Source organism: Barbus barbus, assembly GCF_936440315.1.
Source record: "Barbus barbus genome assembly, chromosome: 17".
Lineage (NCBI taxonomy): Eukaryota > Metazoa > Chordata > Actinopteri > Cypriniformes > Cyprinidae > Barbus > Barbus barbus.
The window spans coordinates 24,248,994-24,268,209 of NC_136745.1; the positions used below are offsets into that span (position 1 = coordinate 24,248,994).

A 19,216-nucleotide genomic window follows, 5' to 3' on the forward strand; every position below is an offset into this window, starting at 1 on the left:
CCTGAGACCGTGATAACAGCGGCACAGACACGGGAGGAAAAGCAGCGTTGTCGGGCGCTGGCTCCTCCTAAATCACGCTCCTCGGTTTCCGTGGAGCCTCGCTGCACATGCCCTTTGAATTTGTGAATGTCAGAAAGGGACGTACCTGCTAACAAGTCCTGTTCACCATGATCCCTCACACTGAATGAGCTGCGATAAATATACAGGCATTTGTGGTGATATATTTACCCTGCGCGAAAGCTAGCTCGTGTATCTAATACTACAAGGTGTTTTAATATCCTGTGAACAAGTGCCGATCGTACAGCAGCCTTTATTAGAATCGAATCAGCCGCATTTTCACATAAATACATCTCAACAGCCTGCTTAGGCAGCGAGAGAAACGTGTCTTTCCCCAAACATAAGATCACCATATTGTAGAGCATATACGACTGTCTTTTTTTAACCACATGGTTGGTATCCTGGTTCACAACAAAGGATGCATTTTTAAAGTGGATCTGTCAGTGTTGTTCATTCATGAATTGCATGCGTGTCCCTTGAGAGGGGTTATAAAGCTCGTCATGTTGTTCCTGTTTTCATGTCTCTGTAGTGTTTTTTTTCTTTTGTGAGGCAAAATGTTCTTTAAATTTGCTCATTGCATTTGTTTTGATTATGGGCTGTGCCCTAAAAAGGCGGTGGTGGTGGATAGTTGTCATCTGAATGAGCATTATTTTAAAGGGCGTGCAGGTTTCTTTAGGATGAGTTGTTTACTTAAACTGTATAGGCAACATACACATGCTGTATGTCGTGTTGTCAAATGTTAACTGGTTTAAAAAATGTTATTTGCTAACATCTATAGAAACAAATGTTTTTGTTTTAATGAAATGCTTTTTTTGAGCTTTGCTTTTAAACCTTAAAGGGACAGTCTACCTAAAAATACATATTCTGTCACGCATAAGAAGACATAACAGCTTCAGTCAACAGTTTTTAACAAAAAGTGAATGGTGAGTCGTTCAGCCCCTGTAATATTCTGTCTCTTTTACTCTTCCAGTGAAGAATGAAAGCCACACAGGTTCAGGAATAACATGGGCGAGTAACGCAAGAATGTTTTTATTTTAGGGTGAACTGTCCCTTTAAGATTTTCCATAACGGGAAAGCGGTCGCCCAAACTGTGGTTAAGATTTAGAGATATAAAACGAAAGAGGAACGGCATTTATCTTCTGAGAACATTTCCAGAGAAAAATACTATAAATAACAGAGAAAGTACATTTGCGAAACTCAATGACGTCAAAGAGGACTTTCCTGAAGCCCTCCAGTATCCCAGCATTCAACGCGCCCTTGCAGCGTATTGTTGACAAAGAAAAAGGAAACGGGGTGGGATTTGAAAGAAATATCGTTAAACGGTAAACGAAAGTGAGGTAAACATATGTTTATTCGTTGTTTTCGATATACCTTATTCTTTAAATAACGTAATTAAGTAACGTTAACGTAAGATTAAACGCTGTGTTTACCATATTGTTATGCTAGCATGATTATGTTAACCATACCAGCAATACGCCAGCATCTAGAGAACAATACTAAACATTATATCTATTGAATATGAACAAGTAACAATATTTGCAAGCGGAAAGTCGTATTAAATGGTTAGTTACTGTGGAGAACTGAAATGACAGCGTTTGCTAATCATATTTCAGGCAGATACATCGTTCTCGAATTCTGTTTAACATTAGACATCCAAATTATGTATTGTATTATTATGTATTGTAAGGAATATTTAACATTTGTGGTCGCAAATGGACGCTTTAATGTGTAGGTTTATTAAAATATGAATGTCGTATTGCATATAGCGATCGCTCTGCTAAACACAATAGGCTTCAAGAGAACAAAGGTGTTATCCGATCTGCTCTAGACATTCTCGAGCTAGACATCAATCATTCGACGGGGATTTGAGTATTATACAGAGGACACTTACAGGGGGGTTTAGTATTTAGTTGAGGAGTAGCGTTGTTTTTTTTCGTGCCTGTTGGATGTATTTATCTGGCATTTGTGGACAACTTACAAAAGCCAGTTAAATTCATCTCTGGACTGATATTTGAGAGCAGACACTCTTGTATCTGCCAGCTGTCATTCTGTCTCATTGACCTCACTAGTATGATGTTAGAGACTGTTAAGTTTGACGTTATTTATTTATTGCTTTAGATCGTGTTGCGAGTTTCAGACGAATTCAGTAAACGCGGTCACATGACTAGCCACGTGGAGACAGGAGCTTGTTTTTGTACAGAGATCTTGGCCATCATCCATTAGTCATTATTACATTGACACCATTATCAGATTATATTGACACGTGCCTTGCATTTTCATTTGGCTTTCGTTTTATTTTCCTGCATATCTATATTAGCAGCTAAATTATAAAGTATGCTTATATAAACAACAGCTTTTCAGGTCATGCTTGTGTTTTATTCAGTTTTCTGAAGCATGATTATTCTCATGCCAAAAATAAGTCTGGGAGAAACTGTTGTTACTTAGAATTATTAATGTAATTTATAATTTATTTAAACATCCTGTTGCAGGAGTTCTCAGCTGTTTTTGTTGCTGTGTTTGTTTTTGTAGTTGCTTTCAACAAAAACACTGAGATTTACTAATGTTGCAATGAACTTCACAGGCATGACAATATGATATAACAGTATGGTACAATAATTATCAACAAGACACATTGAATTAGAGAATCAATCATTTTGGTTTCTGAATATTCTGATCATCTAAATAACAGCTGATAATTTACAATAAAAATATTTACCCGTTTTGCGAGAGCAACAGCTTTTCAATTCATGCATGTGTTTACTTCGCTTTTCTGAAGCATACTTTGATTATTTTCATGCCACAAATAAATCTGTTGTTACTTAGATTTATTCATGCTGTCAGATGTAATTTATTTACACCTCCTGTTGCGTTAGTCCGCAGCTGGTTTTGTTTTAGGATTCAGATTTTATGTAAATTTGCCCAGCACTGTACCAAAGTTGTTTATTTTACAAAAAATGTCTTTCAGATCAAATATTGACCTATTACCACAAGCATAGGTCTAACAACATGATAAATTATTAACATGACACATGAAATAGGATAATTGATCATTTTAGTTACTAAATAGTTATAAAGTCGGATCATTTAAATAACAGCTGATAATTCACAGTAGAAAATGTATTTTTTCCACTTGAGTGCTTGTCAGACAGTCTGTTCTTGTTGGTATCTGTCTAGTTTTGCTGCTTATTTCAAGTTGACAGATGAATCGGTGCCAAAAATAGATTAGCAGTACAATGCGCAGACTTTGACGTCAAGGCTGATATGGAAAGTGTTTCCTCCTCCTTTTTGTTATCTTAAGTCATGCACAATTATATAGTTTCATTATGTGAATTTAGCGTTTAACCATCTGCATCAGAACAGACCTGGATCATTTTTTTGGTCATAACCCACTATTTTTATCACAGTGTTTTTTGAAAGAAGTCTCTTATGCTCACCAAGGCTGCATTTATTTGATTAAAATACAATAAAAGCAGTAATATTGTGAAATATTATTACAATTTAAAAGAACTGGTTTCTATTATGTTAAAATGTAATTTATTCCTTTGATGGCAAAGCTGAATTTTCAGCATCATTACTCCAGTCTTCAGCATCACATGATCCTTCTCAAGAAATCATTATAATATGCTGATTTGCTGCTCAATGATATTTCTTATTACTATTAATGCTGAAAACTTTATGTATGCTTAATACTTTTTTTGGACACTGGATTTTTTGATGAATAGAAAGTTCAAAAGAACAGCATTTATTTGCAATAGAAATCTTTTATAACATTAAAACAGTCTTTAATCAAAAGTGACAGTAATGCATTAATTGCTTTAAATAAAATCTTACTGACGCCAAACTTTTGAACGATAGTGTGCACATAGTAACTTCAGCCATTCAGTTCACACTAAACTTGGGTTTTTGTGTATTTTTGATGTTCTATTATGACAAGCTTTGTTATTTTTATTTAAACATTATTTGTATTTTTGCCTCCTATTGTCTGTCATGATGAAATGGCCCCATTTCTGTCATTTCGGAGGTGAACGTCATGCTGCCAAAGAGCTGAACTGGCTGCATTTAGAACTGGATCTCTGCACCGTTTCAGCCCAGAGACGGAGTGGGAATACGATAAAGGGAGGAAGACGTGAGGTCAGCTGGAGCAAATGCAGCAGCAGAGCCGCCAGCCTGACCTAGTGGAGGGAAGCCTTCCAGTGTTTGTGTTCCCCACTGAGCTGGTGTTCTACGCAGATGAGCAGGCTTCACATAAGCAGGTGCTCACCCTCTACAACCCTTATGAGTTTGCTCTTAAATTCAAAGGTGAGTCATACAATTTATTTTACTGCCCCATAGTGTGTTGCAGTGGTCCTTCCTTTCTTAACTGTTTGTTGTTCCATCAGTTTTGTGCACAGCGCCAAACAAATATGCCGTGGTGGATGCCACTGGTGCTGTTAAACCGCAATGTTGCGTGGATATGTAAGTTTCCAGGTCATGCACAATATTTTTAACAGAAAAATGTAATTTTGATTTGTTTCAGCCTTTAACAACCTTCCATTTCTTGTGATTTTCGCCGAACAGTGTGATCCGCCATAGGGACGTGCGGGCCTGTCATTACAGGGTGATTGATAAGTTCCGGCTGCAGGTGTCTGAGCAGAGTCAGAGGAAGGCTTTGGGCAGGAAGGAAGTGATGGCCACTCTGCTGCCCTCCGCCGCTCAGGAGCAGCCCCAGGTCCGGCCCCAGGAAGAGGAGCGCAGGATGAAGGAGCAGCTTGCTGACAGAGTGTTCTTTGAGCAGACTGCATTCCAGACAGGTGCATTTTATAGTCAACCTGATTTTATTTTCTTAATACGCATTCTTGGTTCCTGCTGTGATTGATTCATAGGCACTTGTATTTCCAAAGAAAAAAGCTTGTAATCTTTCATCAAAGAGTAATGGCTTTCTCCATCTTTTCAACACTTTTTTTTTAAACATCCAATCCACCAGCCACTGAAAACTTTTTATGATCCAGGTAATTCACTAAGAATAAAATTGTCTCAGCATTTTGCTTGTTGTTGAATATCTTGTTTCAGTCAGAAATGCATCACAATATTAAAGTAAAATGGAAGTGCAGTATAAATAATTATACATTTTAGATACATATATGTATATTATTATCTATTTTATATATATTAATATTACATATTACTTATATATATATTTTAACAAATTGAAATTTAGCAACGTGTTTAATATTTGATAGAAGTAATACTTCTGTTTTTTTTTATTAAACGGTAAGTTTTTAAATGTTTTTTCTTTTTTATTTACAAAAATACAAGTTTCAGTTCATTTCTATTTTCTTTTCTTAATAAATAAATTAAACAAAGGTTTCTTCATTTTTTTTCACTAAATTAAAATAGAGCAATGGAGTTTTTATTGACTGGAAATCATATTTATATTTTTCATATTAAATGTAAAATTGTCTTTACAGTTTTTCTTTGCAATACACAAGTTTCATTTTTAGTTTTACAATTATTTTGGGTTTCCTCACAAATTAATTAAGCAATGGATTTTTTTATATTTACTTAAAGTAATGTTTTTTTTAACTTTTCTATTTTTCAAAACACTTTTCTTTTTCAAAACAACTTTTTGTTTAAAAAAATAAAATTTGTAACAAGCTTGAAGCTATAATACTGGTGTAATATAACTCATAAATTCATAAATGCACTTTTGCTTGAAAATAACTATACAGTGTAAAAAAAAAAAACTGATTGGTTCTTCCGAGCTCTATTAAAGCTGTTGCTGTTAACTCCTTTTCCCACTGGGTGGAGCCAGAGAGATGTATAATTTTTATTGTTTGGTGGTTTGCTTTCATTTTAAAACCATCTGCTTCTTCCTTTTCTGTGTTTGCACAGAGAGCCGCACAGCGCCTGGGGGCCCCAGCCTACTCACTGTCCTTTTAGGCTTGGTGTGTATGGCGGTCCTTATGCTCCCAACTCTGGGAGAGCAGGAATCCACAGTGCCTGTCTACCTCCACTTAAGTGTTAACAAGAAACTTGTAGCTGCTTATGTTTTAGGTGAGTCGCAAAAAAAGCATCATATTGCAAATATATACTGTCTTGCACTTTATCATGATTTCATTCCTATGTCGCACAGGTCTTCTTACAATGGTTATTCTGCGCACTTGAAGTGCTCTTGGAAACGATCTCGTTGAAAGGAACTAAAATGATGAAGAGGGGAGATATGGACATTAACAGCCTGGAGGGTTGTGAGGATGGAGGGGAAGCACGTCTGAGAAACTCCCTATAAACAGGAACTAACTTCTTAAATGATCATCACAAACTCACAGACACAATGAAGACAAAGATCCATGGGCGAGGGGAGGGGAACACTCTGTGCTTACAGGCCGAACAGTGACTGAGCTGGCATTGAATCCGGCTGACTATTATGTTAAGTGGGAGGGGGTGTAGAGAAACATGAATACATTAAATTAAATGTGTTGTTATACGTCATATTTGGTGTCTGTGGCTTTTTGTTGATTTTCTCAAGATTGAAAATGGCTTTTATGTTCTGATGTTTGTCCACTGCTTAAATCTTGTGTACAGTAATCTCTATAGATGCCACATCAAATAAAGAAATTGATTGTTAAAAGCATTTCCTAAACACTTTTATGTTCAAAAGTATTGGTAGTAACAGTTTCTGAATCAGTTCAGTCGGTTTAGGAAGCAATATGTAGCTGGAGTGTGATAAATGTTTGTTTAGAACAGGATTAGATACTCAGTAAGCTGGCATTTATTCAGTGTTTTTACTTGGCTTGTTTAAATATGTTTTTTTTAAGTTACAACAGACTGAAGAACAAGTTTGAATATTAAGGGGTCTTTCCACACTCTGTCAGAAACCCCTTCGTAACTAGTTTCTACATTACCCACGGTAATATAATGCATGGTTTTGAGTTCATTAAATTTTTTTATTATACTCCGCAAGGGTGCATTATCTTGATAAAGTGACCGTAGAGTACATTAACACATTATGACCATTGTGTTTTTGAAGACAATAACTAGACGGTCAACAAGCATACAAGTTTGAGATCACAAGAAAAGGCAACAAAATAGCTGGACAAATTTATTTCTGACATCTGGAAGTCTCTGATATGATGGGAACAAGATTTGTTCAGAGAGAACAACTACACGTCCTCATGGCAGCACTCAGGTCCTCCTCAGAGTTCATGTGCACAGGCTTTAAAAGCACTGCATGAGGCGATAGGACAGAGTAAAATCATTAAATAAAGAATTCGACACGTCCACAGGACAAAAAACAAACCAGCAAAGCAAACTACAAATACACGTCACCCATCACTACAGGACAGAATCTGGATCTACACGACCCACTTCCTGTATTTTTGTTTGCAAAGACATTCAGAAAAAGATTTACACTGCGGTTACACTTTTCTTACGTGAAAAAACCCTGACTTTCAATTCACTTAAATGGAAAAAAAAAAAAGAAAAGATTTTACAATCACTTTCTTGCACAGAAAACTGAATTTATGATACACCATATCATGCTTGAGGAAATAAAGCAATTTCTTGTAATGAAATTTAGAAAAACATTTACAAAAGAAAATATTTCCTAAAGTAACTACACCCCAAACAAAGAACTCCTACAATTACAGTTGTACATTTCTCTTATATACAAATTTAAAATGGCACACCGTTTCGGTATCAGTAGATTTAATTTAAAACTCCACAAATAACACTTTTGATGAGAGGGTTTCATTTCTTTGCACTTCTGCTCCACATTTTAAACTGCCAAACGCATCACTGTTAACAGCCTCTGAAAAACCACTAAAAAGGCTTTTAACTGCACCTGTAGAGCGCATTCTCCTCCAAATCCTTCCCGAGTAACAAACGGGGCAAAGCCACTGTGTGAAAACTAAAATCATACAGTGGACATCATTCATCTCAGCCCCGGATGTTTTGCTCCATTCTCTGACAGCACGGCTGTACGCACGTCTTTAGATCGACAAACATCAACAGGCAGTTTAGTTTCTCTGTAGTGTTCAGATCGAGGGTTTAGTGGTTACCAACAGCTGCAATATTACATCCCATCTGCAGCAGTTGTGTAGAGCAACCATGAATATAATTCTAACAGAGAATGAAGTGCAAAGCTCTGAAAAAATACGTTTCCTCCACCTACTTGAAAAATCAAGAAAAGGCCATTCCTGAAAAACTTTATATGCAGATACAGACCAAAGCCCAAAATTAAATCCTGCCCCTTTAAAGTGCAGTTGCACCGCTAATAAAACTCCAGAAGAGGCGGCTGTCAGTTTACCGGTCAAGCTCTTTGCCTCTGCACGTTTTGCCATGAATCTTATGTACATACTTACATACAAATAAAAGCAAAAAAAATAAGTTAAATTCTCACAATACCGGTTGGCAAGCTGAGATTGTAAATCAAAGAACGTGCCTGTAGTTGTTCTCCTGTTTACAGCAGTTTTCTTTTCGAAGCGTTATCAAAAAGATAATTGCCCCATTAGGGAACCAAAAACAAAATCCACAATCCTCCTCTGTGATGTCCTTCGCTTTGATACAGATCTATACACCATGTTTTACATCTATTTATAGCAGCTGATGCAAAAAACATCCACAGTCTCTCCATGCCCTTAAAGTCTGTCCCACACGGAAAACTTTCGCACCTCGCTTTAAATGTAACGTAACAGGACAATCCAGGAAAAGAACGAAAGCCATTTTGGGAAGGCATTGGGAACAAAAGTAAAATGAGTGGAAAAGGGCCTGAGAAGCGGCCCAGTCCTCCTGTGATGTCCGTGATGCTCAGCAGATCACTTAGGGGAGAGGTCCTGAAGCGGCGTGAGGGGCGAGTTACTGGAGGAGGGCGACACCCCTTCCATCTTGGCGGGAGAGTCTGAGGAGGAGCCGACGCTACTGAGACTCCCATCCAGAAGATCTGGAGACAGACTGCTGGAGAGACACAAATAGAAAGCATGATCAAGACAGGTCCTCTTTCACAGCCGGAATCCAATCACAACAAAAGTTAAAGATCTTGCTGTTGTGTAAAGTCTTCCCAAAGAATTAAGCCAGAATTATATTGCGAATAGACTCACATGACAAAATATAAATCTCTAAAATTACTGCAAGTGACTTTAAAACCAATGGAGTTGATATCTATAATCCAGTAGGTGACACTTGATTTCAAACTTCAATTTCACAGCAATATTCAACAAAGTAAAATGCTACTACACACAATTATTAAATAAATCTAACTAAATCAACATGCAGCCATAACACTATATGCAGTTTTTTAACTTAACAGTCATTATTAAAACAATGAATCAAAATTAAAAGTAGAGAATTTTCTTTTTCTTGCCATTTAATAATAATTGACGTAGTAGACATTGCTGCCACAGCACCGGAATTTCTAAATATCCATATTCACTCCTATGAGTCACTGCCAAAATATAAAGGGCATAAAAATGGAACCATTTCATTATTAGCATTTAATTTACTTTATCATTATATCAGTCAAATATGTTCTTAGCAACTGAAACTCTTGTTATTAGTATTATACAATTATTATAGAAATGTTACTATTCTAAAGGTGACATATCATGAAAATCTGGCTTTTCCGTGTTTAAGTGCTATAATTGGGTCCCCGGTACATCTACCAACCCAGAAAATAAAAAAAATAAAAAAAGAAAAAGGCAAGCCTTTCTCTGCAAGTTTGTGAAAAAAACAAGCCGCTTTGATTTCGCTCCCCCGTGACGTTGTAAGGGGGATCTCATTATAATATTACCGCCCCTTGGTCTGAAAGTTTCCACCCACGGCACCGCCATTGTGTTTTCGAAAGCGACAACGGTGTACCAGTTCTAATGCCATGGTAAAAGTTGGAGCAAAGCATGCTAACCGTTCTGTCTTTGGCTGCACAGAACACAGTTTAGAGTCCCAGCCTCAGAGGAGACAAGAGAGCAGTGGATGCATTGATTTATTTACTGAATATTGCTGCTGCCACCACGAAGATCTAATAAACAAGCAACTTCTTTCCCAGCTGTTTACCTTCACAGACATAACTGACTGTTTGTGTAACTCGTGTGTTTAACAAACCTGTGTATATTTGACAGTTTAAGCGCAGCAAGACAAAAGAACTTAGTTTAGTACTCGCATACCATGTGCCAGCCGCTTTCTGTGCACATGCTTCAGATGTGTGTGCTCAGAAAACTGTATACAAGAAGCTCAAACTAATAGGATTTAAAACTCATCTCAGTGCGATAGACAGATGTTTTTGGGCAGAGTATCTCAGATACCAGCTGTAAAGGCACTGTCCTATTCTGGAAAATTTGCATTTAAAGAGACGTGCACAAAAACAGTGCGTTTCTGCTTCCACTCAAAATGGGCATTTTCAAAGTGATATGTGGGGTATTTTGAGCTGAAACTTCAGACACATTCTGGGGACACCTGAGATGTATAGTACATATTGCAAAAAGGGGCATATACTAGCAGGGCTCTAGACTCATTCTTCCCACTGGTCGCTCTTTTGCGACCAACTTGTCAGACATAATTTGGTTGCCTTTTTTTTTTTTGCTACAACATGGGATTAATCAATGCATGCTGATGAACTTTTACCATAGTTTATAGTTACACAGCAAAAGAGGAATTCCTGTTCACAAAATTTAAAATCACAAATAATGTTATAAGCTGAGCTTCGTGTGCTTTCAATTTCAAATTCGCGATCTTGGTGTCATGTTTTGCAAGAACAGATAATTGTCTGTTTTGCTTATATCTATATACCTTTCACTTTTTAAGACTAAAACAAAAGATGGATTCATTGTTAATTATAAAGCGCAACAATAAAACAATTAGACTATAATGACAAACTAGCTTACATCACGTTTATTAACAACAACAACGAATAAGATGAGGCATGGCATAAACCACATGCTGTATTATATACCGTATATACTGTAGTATATATAGACTAATAAGTTACAGAATGCTAGCAAGCACTGAGGAATCAAATAAATTAAAATAAATTAAATTAAGCCTCCATAGCGTAACTACGTAAGGTAAACAGCAAAGATAAAAAGTCTTTTAAAACAAAAACAAAAAGTAAAACTAAACTGGTTGCCAGTGACAGGACTTGGATGTTTTTTCCCCACAAGATTAATAACATGTTCTCCTTCTCTGGTTTAAGAAGCGGTCTTTTATTTTACTTTAGTGTGAAAACCAAATCCTCCGTCACAAGTCGTCAAATCGTGTTTGTCTTAAGTGTGATGTCATTTGTCTACAAATTACAACACACTTACAGTGCGTGGACCATTGTAGAATGCAGAAAGAAGTATACTTTGGGCTGTGAATAGAGCCTCTGAGACGCTGAAAACACTGGATCATGTGCTGCAAGTGTGTAAATGAACAGTGCTGCGCTTCACTCTGAAATAGGCAATGCAATGGACAATATACTTCTTAAACTTCAAACACTGCAGGTGGTATGTCAACTTGCTGTCAGAGAGAAGAGAGAGCGAAAGTGTGCAGCTTCTATCAATACAGGAAAAAATGAGTAATGAAGGTTTCAAATATTCAGATGAATTTATGTATACCATTGTTGTTTTTTAGACAACACTAGTTGACAGATTAAAGATAGATGGAGAGTTTATAACCCAAAAACATCCATGTACACATACACTTCACATATATTGTTCTCAAAATTCAAATAAATCCATTGTGAAAACTCACCATGTGTTAAGTTCAGGCAAGTGGGACACCTCTGTGGACAGCATGTTGGTGGTCCCATGAAAGAGTCTTTTGGGCTGGCTTTCTGTCTCCATTTCACCTGAGAACCCACAAAAACATTTTATTTTTTTAGGTAACCCAGTTCTTATGACATTACCCCAAAAAAAAAAAAAAGCGGTCATGTGCGCTCCCTTACTTTTGCGTTTGAGAGGGCCCAGAATACCAGGCCTGATGCAGTTGATCGGGCTCTGACTCCTCCTGCTGGGAAAACGTTTGATGAGTGACATCAGCTACTCAACTTGATATCCTACACTATAGTAAACTACACTATTACACCTAATGTCAGCAGAAACCTTTCCTACAGTGGCGGGATTCCTGAACAGAGCATACCTGAAGCGGCGTGTTGGGCTGGGAACAGGGCTGGGCGTCAATCCGTTACTGGTCACCAGGATTTGAAGAGACGGAGAGAAACACTGCTGCTCGTTGAAGAGAGAGAAGCCATTTAACATTTATCATAATAGCAACAACAGCACAGCAAGTTATTTACTAAAAAAAAAAACAAAAAAAAAAAAACAAAGGGAAGAGATACCTTCTTTCCGATCCCTCTGGTGGGCGAAGGAGCAGGAGACACAGGCACAAAATCAATCCGCTTCGGAGATGACGATGAAGATTTCTCAAGATCATTATCACTCTATAGAATCAAAGCACAACCACTGAAATCACTTACCCAACATGTCAGTATTACAGCTAATTAACCACTTGATTATTAATGCAGTGTTGGAGTATTATACTACCAATCCAGTCTGTTCTTGAGAGACTGGTGGCCCTGTTGACTCCATGAGCTTTTTTCTAGCATGCTTACATTTTCTCTTCCACAATCCCATCAATAAGGGAAAGAGGAAGTGTAGGAACTACCGCATGCATCATTAAATTATCTAAGTGAGAACCTTGTTTCAGATGTTGATAAATAATTGTGATGATTCAGGTATAAAAAAAAAAAAAAAACATTTATTTTGCAATGTTATTATTAATATACAAGCTGTTTAAGAGTCTGGGTCAGTAAGATTAATACTTTTCAGAATCAGAAACAGCTTTTATTGCCAAGTATGCTTGTGCATCCAAGGAATTTGTTTGGGTCATAAGATTCCAGTTCACAGAGACAACAACGACACAGATACAAAAATAAAATGAGTTATTTCAGATGTATACAATTTCATTCAGCAAGGACACACTAATTTTATCAAAAGTGATGGTAAAAACATTTATAACGTTACAAAAAATTCCTTAAAAGAATGTAAAAGTATCCTGGAGAAAATTCAACACTGATGATAAATGTTTCTTGAGCAGCAAATCAGAACATTAGAATAATTTCTGAAGGATCACGTGACACTGACAACTTAAGTAATGACTGCTGAAAATTCAGCTTTGCCATCATAGGAATAGACTACATTTTGAATTATATTCAAATGGTAAGTTATTTTAAATTTAATATTTCACAATTTCAGTTTTTACTTCATTTTTGATCAAATAAATACAGATTTTGACTTGCTAACTGCTTTTAAAAACAAATCTCAAACGTTTGAACGGCAGTGTATTTTTTATTAAACCAGGCTCTTACCAGACTAAGACTCTCCTCCCAAGACTGGCTCATCTGCATGGCTGCCTGCACTTCTCTAGATTGATTGACATTATGGGGGGAAAAAAATAAAAACACAGACAGGAAGAAATTAATAGACATGTCACTAAATACTGACAATTTAAATTCTATCCAACAAATGACCAGAGTCAAGCAGTCTAATAGAAGCCCTCATTTCAGTGTGTGCAGTACATGCCGGGCACTACCTGCCAATTATCGTTATGAACACTGGAAGCAGACAAAACCTGCTGTCAGCAGCAACTGGTAAATGAGAAACCAATGCCCTGGAGGTTCAGCAGATGTGAGGTCTTACCGTTCATGAGCAGTTTCACGGTTCATCACATCAACACCCTCTTCCTACAAATGAACAAGCACATAAAGAGTCCCTATATGAGCAAACACATCAACACCAAGAAACTTATTGTACATATCTATAATGCCATGTTGGAGTGTGCTACTACCAACCAGTCTAATTCTGAAAGACTTGGTTTGCTAGAACTACAAAAAATTAATTTTAGCATGTAGTTTGAAGCACACACTCCCATATGCACGCATATAGGAGTATGAGTCTGACATGCTATGAAAAGTCATTTCACAGTACATTGAAGCAAACTTTATACCTGTTTGATCCTCTGCAGTCTTGTGCTAGGAATGCGTACTGGTGAGGATGGGACCTAAAATCATGAACATCCAAATAAGCAAAATGCATTAAACCATAGCAATCAGCACATTAAGAGCGCATTCTGGTGCAGCTCTTTACATACCACATTGGGTCGAACAACAGTAGTACTGTTTCTTCTGCAGCGGAGATCCTCTCTCTGGAACACCTGAGAAGCATCACTGGGGAAAGAGAAGAACTTTTTAACATCAGCATGTACTAAAAACTACTCATTTAAACTTTAAAGTAATGATAAGTAGTGACAGATATCTAGCAACATATATCTGGTTGTAACAGATTGTGTGGGGAAAATGTAGGGCAGGGATTTGTTTCTGAGATGTTGGCGTTGCACTTTAAAATGCAGGCAGAGGGTGGTCTTTAAACAAAATAAGTGGATAAGTCCTACATGTCACCAGAGAGAAGTCTGGTTTCACCAGAAGGTCTAGTTCTGACATTTTAATGAAACATTACAAGGTCAAAACTTGTAAACCATGTAAACCAGTACAACTAAAGTATGCATTTAGAGTAAATATTGCATTTAACACCATTGCCGTACTAATAATGTGTGAGTTTTATACTACCAACACAGTCTGTTCTTGAGAGACTGGTGGCCCTGATAACTCAAAGCATGTTATTCTAGCATGGCTACATATCTCTGCTCTCTATCAGTGAGAGAGCAACCACAACAGTCATGCATGGTATCTCTCAACACCAAGCTATCCAGCATTTTAGACATCAAAAATTGTGTAGGAACATATGCATCCCTGTTTGCAAACCTATATCCTAAATAGTTCACCGAAAAATTAAAAAGTGCTGAAAATTTACTCATGAGCTTATTTCTTCATCAGAACAAATGTGGAGTGTGGAATTATGCAATGCAACATTTCTTCAATTCTGTTCTGATGAACAAACAAACTCATTTACATCTTGGATGGCCTGAGACTGAGTACATTTTCAGCAATTGTTCATTTTTAGGTGAAATGTTCTGTTAAACTGTGTTTTCCAGATGGTAAACCAGCTACCAGGTTCCAAAAACTAGCTTGACCACTTTAAACTTTAGAAACCAGCTTAAGCTGGATCTTTCAGGATGGTCAAGTAAGCAGCTCACACCAGGTTGAAAGACACATTCAATAATATATTTACTGGTCTAAACACCACAAGATATGCAATCGGTCGTCACCTCAGGCCGTTTATCATGGGTTCGCTGTTAGATCGTCTCAAGTGCCCATCGCTCTGAACAAGGGACGACGGGATGTCCAGATCCAGCTCCATCTTCTCTTGTGACATGATTCCTTGATTGTTCATCTTTATTGTCCTTGTATGTATGCCGCAAAAAAGCACGCAGGTTGCAAAGCTACATCGTTGAAAGGCACAAAGCAGATCAATGTCACAGTTCACTATGTGCTCATTTTGCAGCCTATATAGAAAGGCTAGGGCTTCTCTCGTTGTTGTTGTTGTTGAGGGTCAATGCAGGTCTCGATCAATGCCTAAGGAAGTGATCCGTTGGTTTCTGCAAACCAACATTCTGCTTGCTCGATCTGCACCGCGTTTCTTTCTAGAAAACGCTCCACGTTGCGGTCCAAACCTGTAGATCCAGCGACTGGTTAACGTTAGCTGCGAGCTAATATGCGAAAGGGGTTTGGCCCAGGCACACCATTCCTCTGCTGTTAGCTTAGCTTGATGGCGCACAAGAACCTAAAACAGAGCAGCTCTGGTCAGATAACTACAATTCTAGGAGTGCATGTGGAAAGGATGCATGAAAGCAACAATTCAAAGCAGGAAAGCATGAAGGTTAAACCGTGAGCGCGATAATAACAAGAGCTGGAGGCACAACAATGTTCAGCTGGCCATCATCATGTTGCTAACTAGCTTGCTGTTCGTGATGGGTTGCTGGGAAAACGCATGGAAATCTCAAGACAAGCGCGCGGCTCCTCTCCGACATCTTCTGTTTGGCTTGTCAGTATCTAGTTGGATGAGTTTGTAACTTAGTTGCTTCAATCATAGGTTAGCATATTCTGTTTATCTATTTTCTGGACGCCGCAGCGTACCCACAGCTCAGCTAAGAGTCCCGCCCCTTCTGTTCCTACCGGACTGACTGACAGCATCGTGAACCAATCAGAAACTCGACGGCCACCGGCATTCATTTTTGAATGTCAACCGTTCGTGGAAATAGCCAATGGAATCACACTTCCTGGAGACGCTTCCTAGGCACGTCTGCGCATGCGCACTCTCTTGGTTGCTTTGAAATAAGCCAAACTTTTGAAATTGGAAGACACATTAAAACTTGTGATATACGTACACCACAGTTAACATTATTATGCACATGTAACATTTTGGATATTTAAAAATGTAAAATTCGATAATAAATAGGACATTTATGGTAGTGTTTAAAATGTGTTCACTACTTCCAACTTGTCAACAGAATTATGTTTAATAATAACTAGAATGTATAAAAAACTGTCTTTAAATATAATAAATTGCAGTAACTCAAAAATTGTCCATACTTGCTTCAGAATCCACGTTTGGCCTTGGTGTTTTGTTTATCTACCACCAAAATAATTAGATAAAATATAATTTTTATCTTCTTGTGTACAGTGTTTTACATCTGATTTCTCACAGATATGAAGCTTCAGAGAAAAAAAAAATTATACTTTTTCGAAATCAGTGCATAAGTCACGCAATAAACTTTTAGTGAACATTTGACCTGCAAACATACAATTTTAATTGAAAACAAATAATTTATGTGTAAAACAAAAACGTCTCTTCATTTGGGCTACGCATAAGGACAGGCCATCATGTTTTACTTATCATTTCTACATGCCTTAGGCCTTAACTCCCATCTAAACATGTCCTTCAATATTACACATCACTGTATGATGACACTCTCCACCCTGAACACGATTTAGCATAAAATGGCTTTGCACAGAACACACCAGCAATGAGTCACATGTTTCTTTACAGCTCACTGCAAGGCCTCTTGTTTTGCAGCAGACAGTGTTTCTTTTCTCTTCTTCTAATGAGAGACACAAGATTTCGACTGCAAGGTCATTACACAGGTCAGGTGATGGTAACGGGCTGACTTTAGCAGACAGAAATCTACCTCTATTAAAATAAAAATAACAAAACTACTATGCAAAGAGATTTAAAGATTTAGATGCTTGCATTAAGCTTGTATTAGCCTACTAAAAAACATTTAGTCGTTTAGCAGATGCCTTTATACAAATGACGACAATAAACAATCAAAAGTGCAATTGAATATGGAATGCAAACATTTATGAGGTTGAATTATAAGGCTAATGTGGGTTTTATTAAAATATACCCAAAGCTGGCTGCTTCAAAAGGCATGACAACATCCTGAGGGGATACAGTGTGTCTAAAACGTGCCACGACGCTGCAGTTGCACTCTTCCTCCGTTACTCTACGGGGATGTCGAACAGCTCGCGCTCACACAAAGCTTTGCAGGAGACCATGCAATGCAATTTGGTGCGTTTTTTTACATTTCGGCGCCATTTTCGATTGGACCCGAGGTAAGTTTGGATTTTTTGGGGAATTATTTTTCAGGATTTTTCCCTGCTTGTTCTCACGCTGTCAGGTTGTGTGTTGTGCATTAATTTCTGAAGCGTCTGACCTTCCGAGAGAGACGGAGGTGTTGAACGCGCCTCTTGGCGTTGAGTCGCCTTCACTACTTTTGAGTCTTTGTTTGAAAACGGTGCCGTAGTTGAGCGAGGAGAGAAAAGTATCACACTTCACTGTAACTTTGGTCTGCACGCTCAAGACGCTTCATTTTGACGCGTGTCAATCAAAAGTTCGCGTTTTATATCGGTCTCATTATATCTTCTCAACCAACATCCTCTTTTATTAGTAGTACGAAGTTGTCTATTTAGGGAACCTGTATAATCGCAACTGAGGAAACACCCCACGGACTGTTTTCGAAGGAGGCCGGTAACTTATGTATTTTGTGCTTTTTAATTTTTGATTCCGTACACTTGGCTATTTCTGTTATATAAATGCTAACTACATGTGGCATCCAGCTGAATGTTACCACCTCAGCATGGCCTGTGCATATCATTTAATAAATAATTTCTATAATAATCTTTGTGTTATATTACTACTCTGACCTGCCTTAAATACGCTAATGTTTTAGTTTAACAAAAGTGTAAGCGTATTCAGCTTGTTTTTTTTCCCAGTGTAGCCATGCAATTGACATTAAGTCAAGTTTTCTATAAATTCCTTACTGTTTTTTGTAATTGCATATTTTTATTTTACATATTTCAAGAATAAGTAAACCCTTCTGCACACCAGACCGTGACATGTTGTATTGAGGATATGTCTGGTCATGTCTGCCTGGCGAGGGCTCTTATTTTTTGTACTGCATTAGTTGCTAACCAACAACTAGGGTACAAACAACATACCAGCGTTTAAAATGATAAATTCCCATTGTATGAGTGCAAATTTATCTTGATTTATACAAAATGAACAGAAACTCTAAAGTAGCCTACTTTGTTATTATCTGGTTTAAATTAATTTGCAGGTTATATATTGCATATTTGTCGTTTTATATAGAATTGGTTTTAATACAAAGAATACTGTTTTTTTTTTTTTTCAGTATAAACTTGAGGCCTATCTTACCACCCTGTTGTTCCTCTGAGAGCCATCAGGGGGCGCGCGTCCTCTATGAACCATAACACAAATACATAATTATATATACAGGTGCGTTGTGATAGCTGATATCTACATCTCAACACTAGTTTTATGTAATGCAAGAACGCTTTTAAAAATAATATGGTCATATCAATAAGTTGAAGCCACTGAGAAAGAGACTAAACATACACTAGCAACTTGCCATGCTTTTTTGATGATGGATATGCTGCTAGAGTTTTGTTTCTCTCTGTTCCACCAGCAACATTTGAGTAGCCCTGCGAAAGAGACCTGCAGATGTGAAGGGAATGTACTATAGCAGCACATAAATACTGGAGGTGAATGTGGTGTTATCCAGTATTGCTGTTCTGCTGTAGTAAGACCTGTCAGCACTTACAGACTCCAAAGAGCCACACCAGATCCTTGCCCGAGAGCTGACTGTAGCCATGCCTGTATGTGATGGAAAAACACTACCTGTCTGTACTGTAGATAAACAATGCTGTCTAATAAAATCAGCAGTGAGCTAAATGATC

General features: G+C 37.6%; 2 protein-coding genes across 9 annotated transcripts; one reads left to right on the forward strand and one right to left on the reverse strand.

The window, feature by feature from the left end:
* Window positions 1-1,098: 1,098 nt before the first annotated feature.
* On the forward strand, window positions 1,099-6,667 carry LOC306883547 (motile sperm domain-containing protein 1-like). 7 transcript variants are annotated; one of them, XM_079438865.1, is made up of 6 exons: window positions 1,099-1,394; window positions 4,079-4,356; window positions 4,437-4,512; window positions 4,615-4,847; window positions 5,929-6,090; window positions 6,170-6,667. In XM_079438865.1, the coding sequence occupies exons 2-6, from the start codon at window positions 4,203-4,205 to the stop codon at window positions 6,199-6,201; spliced, it is 657 nt and encodes a 218-aa protein (XP_079294991.1). In that variant the 5' UTR covers window positions 1,099-1,394; window positions 4,079-4,202; the 3' UTR covers window positions 6,202-6,667. The 7 variants fall into 7 exon arrangements, 5 of the variants coding, with proteins under 5 accessions (XP_079294991.1, XP_079294992.1, XP_079294994.1 ...); XM_079438866.1 differs by having other exon boundaries at window positions 1,109-1,394; window positions 4,100-4,356; XR_013785362.1 differs by having other exon boundaries at window positions 1,262-1,394; window positions 4,615-5,045.
* A 296-nt stretch (window positions 6,668-6,963) lies between these two features.
* LOC306883546 (P2R1A-PPP2R2A-interacting phosphatase regulator 1-like) lies at window positions 6,964-16,142 on the reverse strand. 2 transcript variants are annotated; one of them, XM_079438864.1, is made up of 10 exons: window positions 15,226-16,142; window positions 14,152-14,227; window positions 14,008-14,061; window positions 13,701-13,744; window positions 13,370-13,424; window positions 12,341-12,442; window positions 12,142-12,227; window positions 11,948-12,009; window positions 11,755-11,851; window positions 6,964-8,988 (listed from the first exon to the last, which is right to left on the reverse strand). In XM_079438864.1, exons 1-10 carry the CDS (start codon window positions 15,348-15,350, stop codon window positions 8,850-8,852), a joined length of 840 nt encoding a protein of 279 aa, XP_079294990.1. In that variant the 5' UTR covers window positions 15,351-16,142; the 3' UTR covers window positions 6,964-8,849. The 2 variants fall into 2 exon arrangements, with proteins under 2 accessions (XP_079294990.1, XP_079294989.1); XM_079438863.1 differs by having other exon boundaries at window positions 6,986-8,988; window positions 11,948-12,012.
* Window positions 16,143-19,216: the final 3,074 nt, after the last annotated feature.

Excerpts from the sequence above, each read along its gene's own strand:
- LOC306883547 (XM_079438865.1), top strand. The coding sequence starts at position 4,203 with ATGCAGCAGCAGAGCCGCCAGCCTGACCTAGTGGAGGGAAGCCTTCCA. Across the intron at positions 4,848-5,928 it reads GCAGACTGCATTCCAGACAG|AGAGCCGCACAGCGCCTGGG; the intron begins GTGCATTTTATA and ends GTGTTTGCACAG. Across the intron at positions 6,091-6,169 it reads TGTAGCTGCTTATGTTTTAG|GTCTTCTTACAATGGTTATT; the intron begins GTGAGTCGCAAA and ends TATGTCGCACAG.
- LOC306883546 (XM_079438863.1), bottom strand. The coding sequence starts at position 15,350 with ATGAACAATCAAGGAATCATGTCACAAGAGAAGATGGAGCTGGATCTG. Across the intron at positions 14,062-14,151 it reads CTGTTGTTCGACCCAATGTG|GTCCCATCCTCACCAGTACG; the intron begins GTATGTAAAGAG and ends TCATGATTTTAG. Across the intron at positions 11,852-11,947 it reads GGGCCCTCTCAAACGCAAAA|GTGAAATGGAGACAGAAAGC; the intron begins GTAAGGGAGCGC and ends GTGGGTTCTCAG.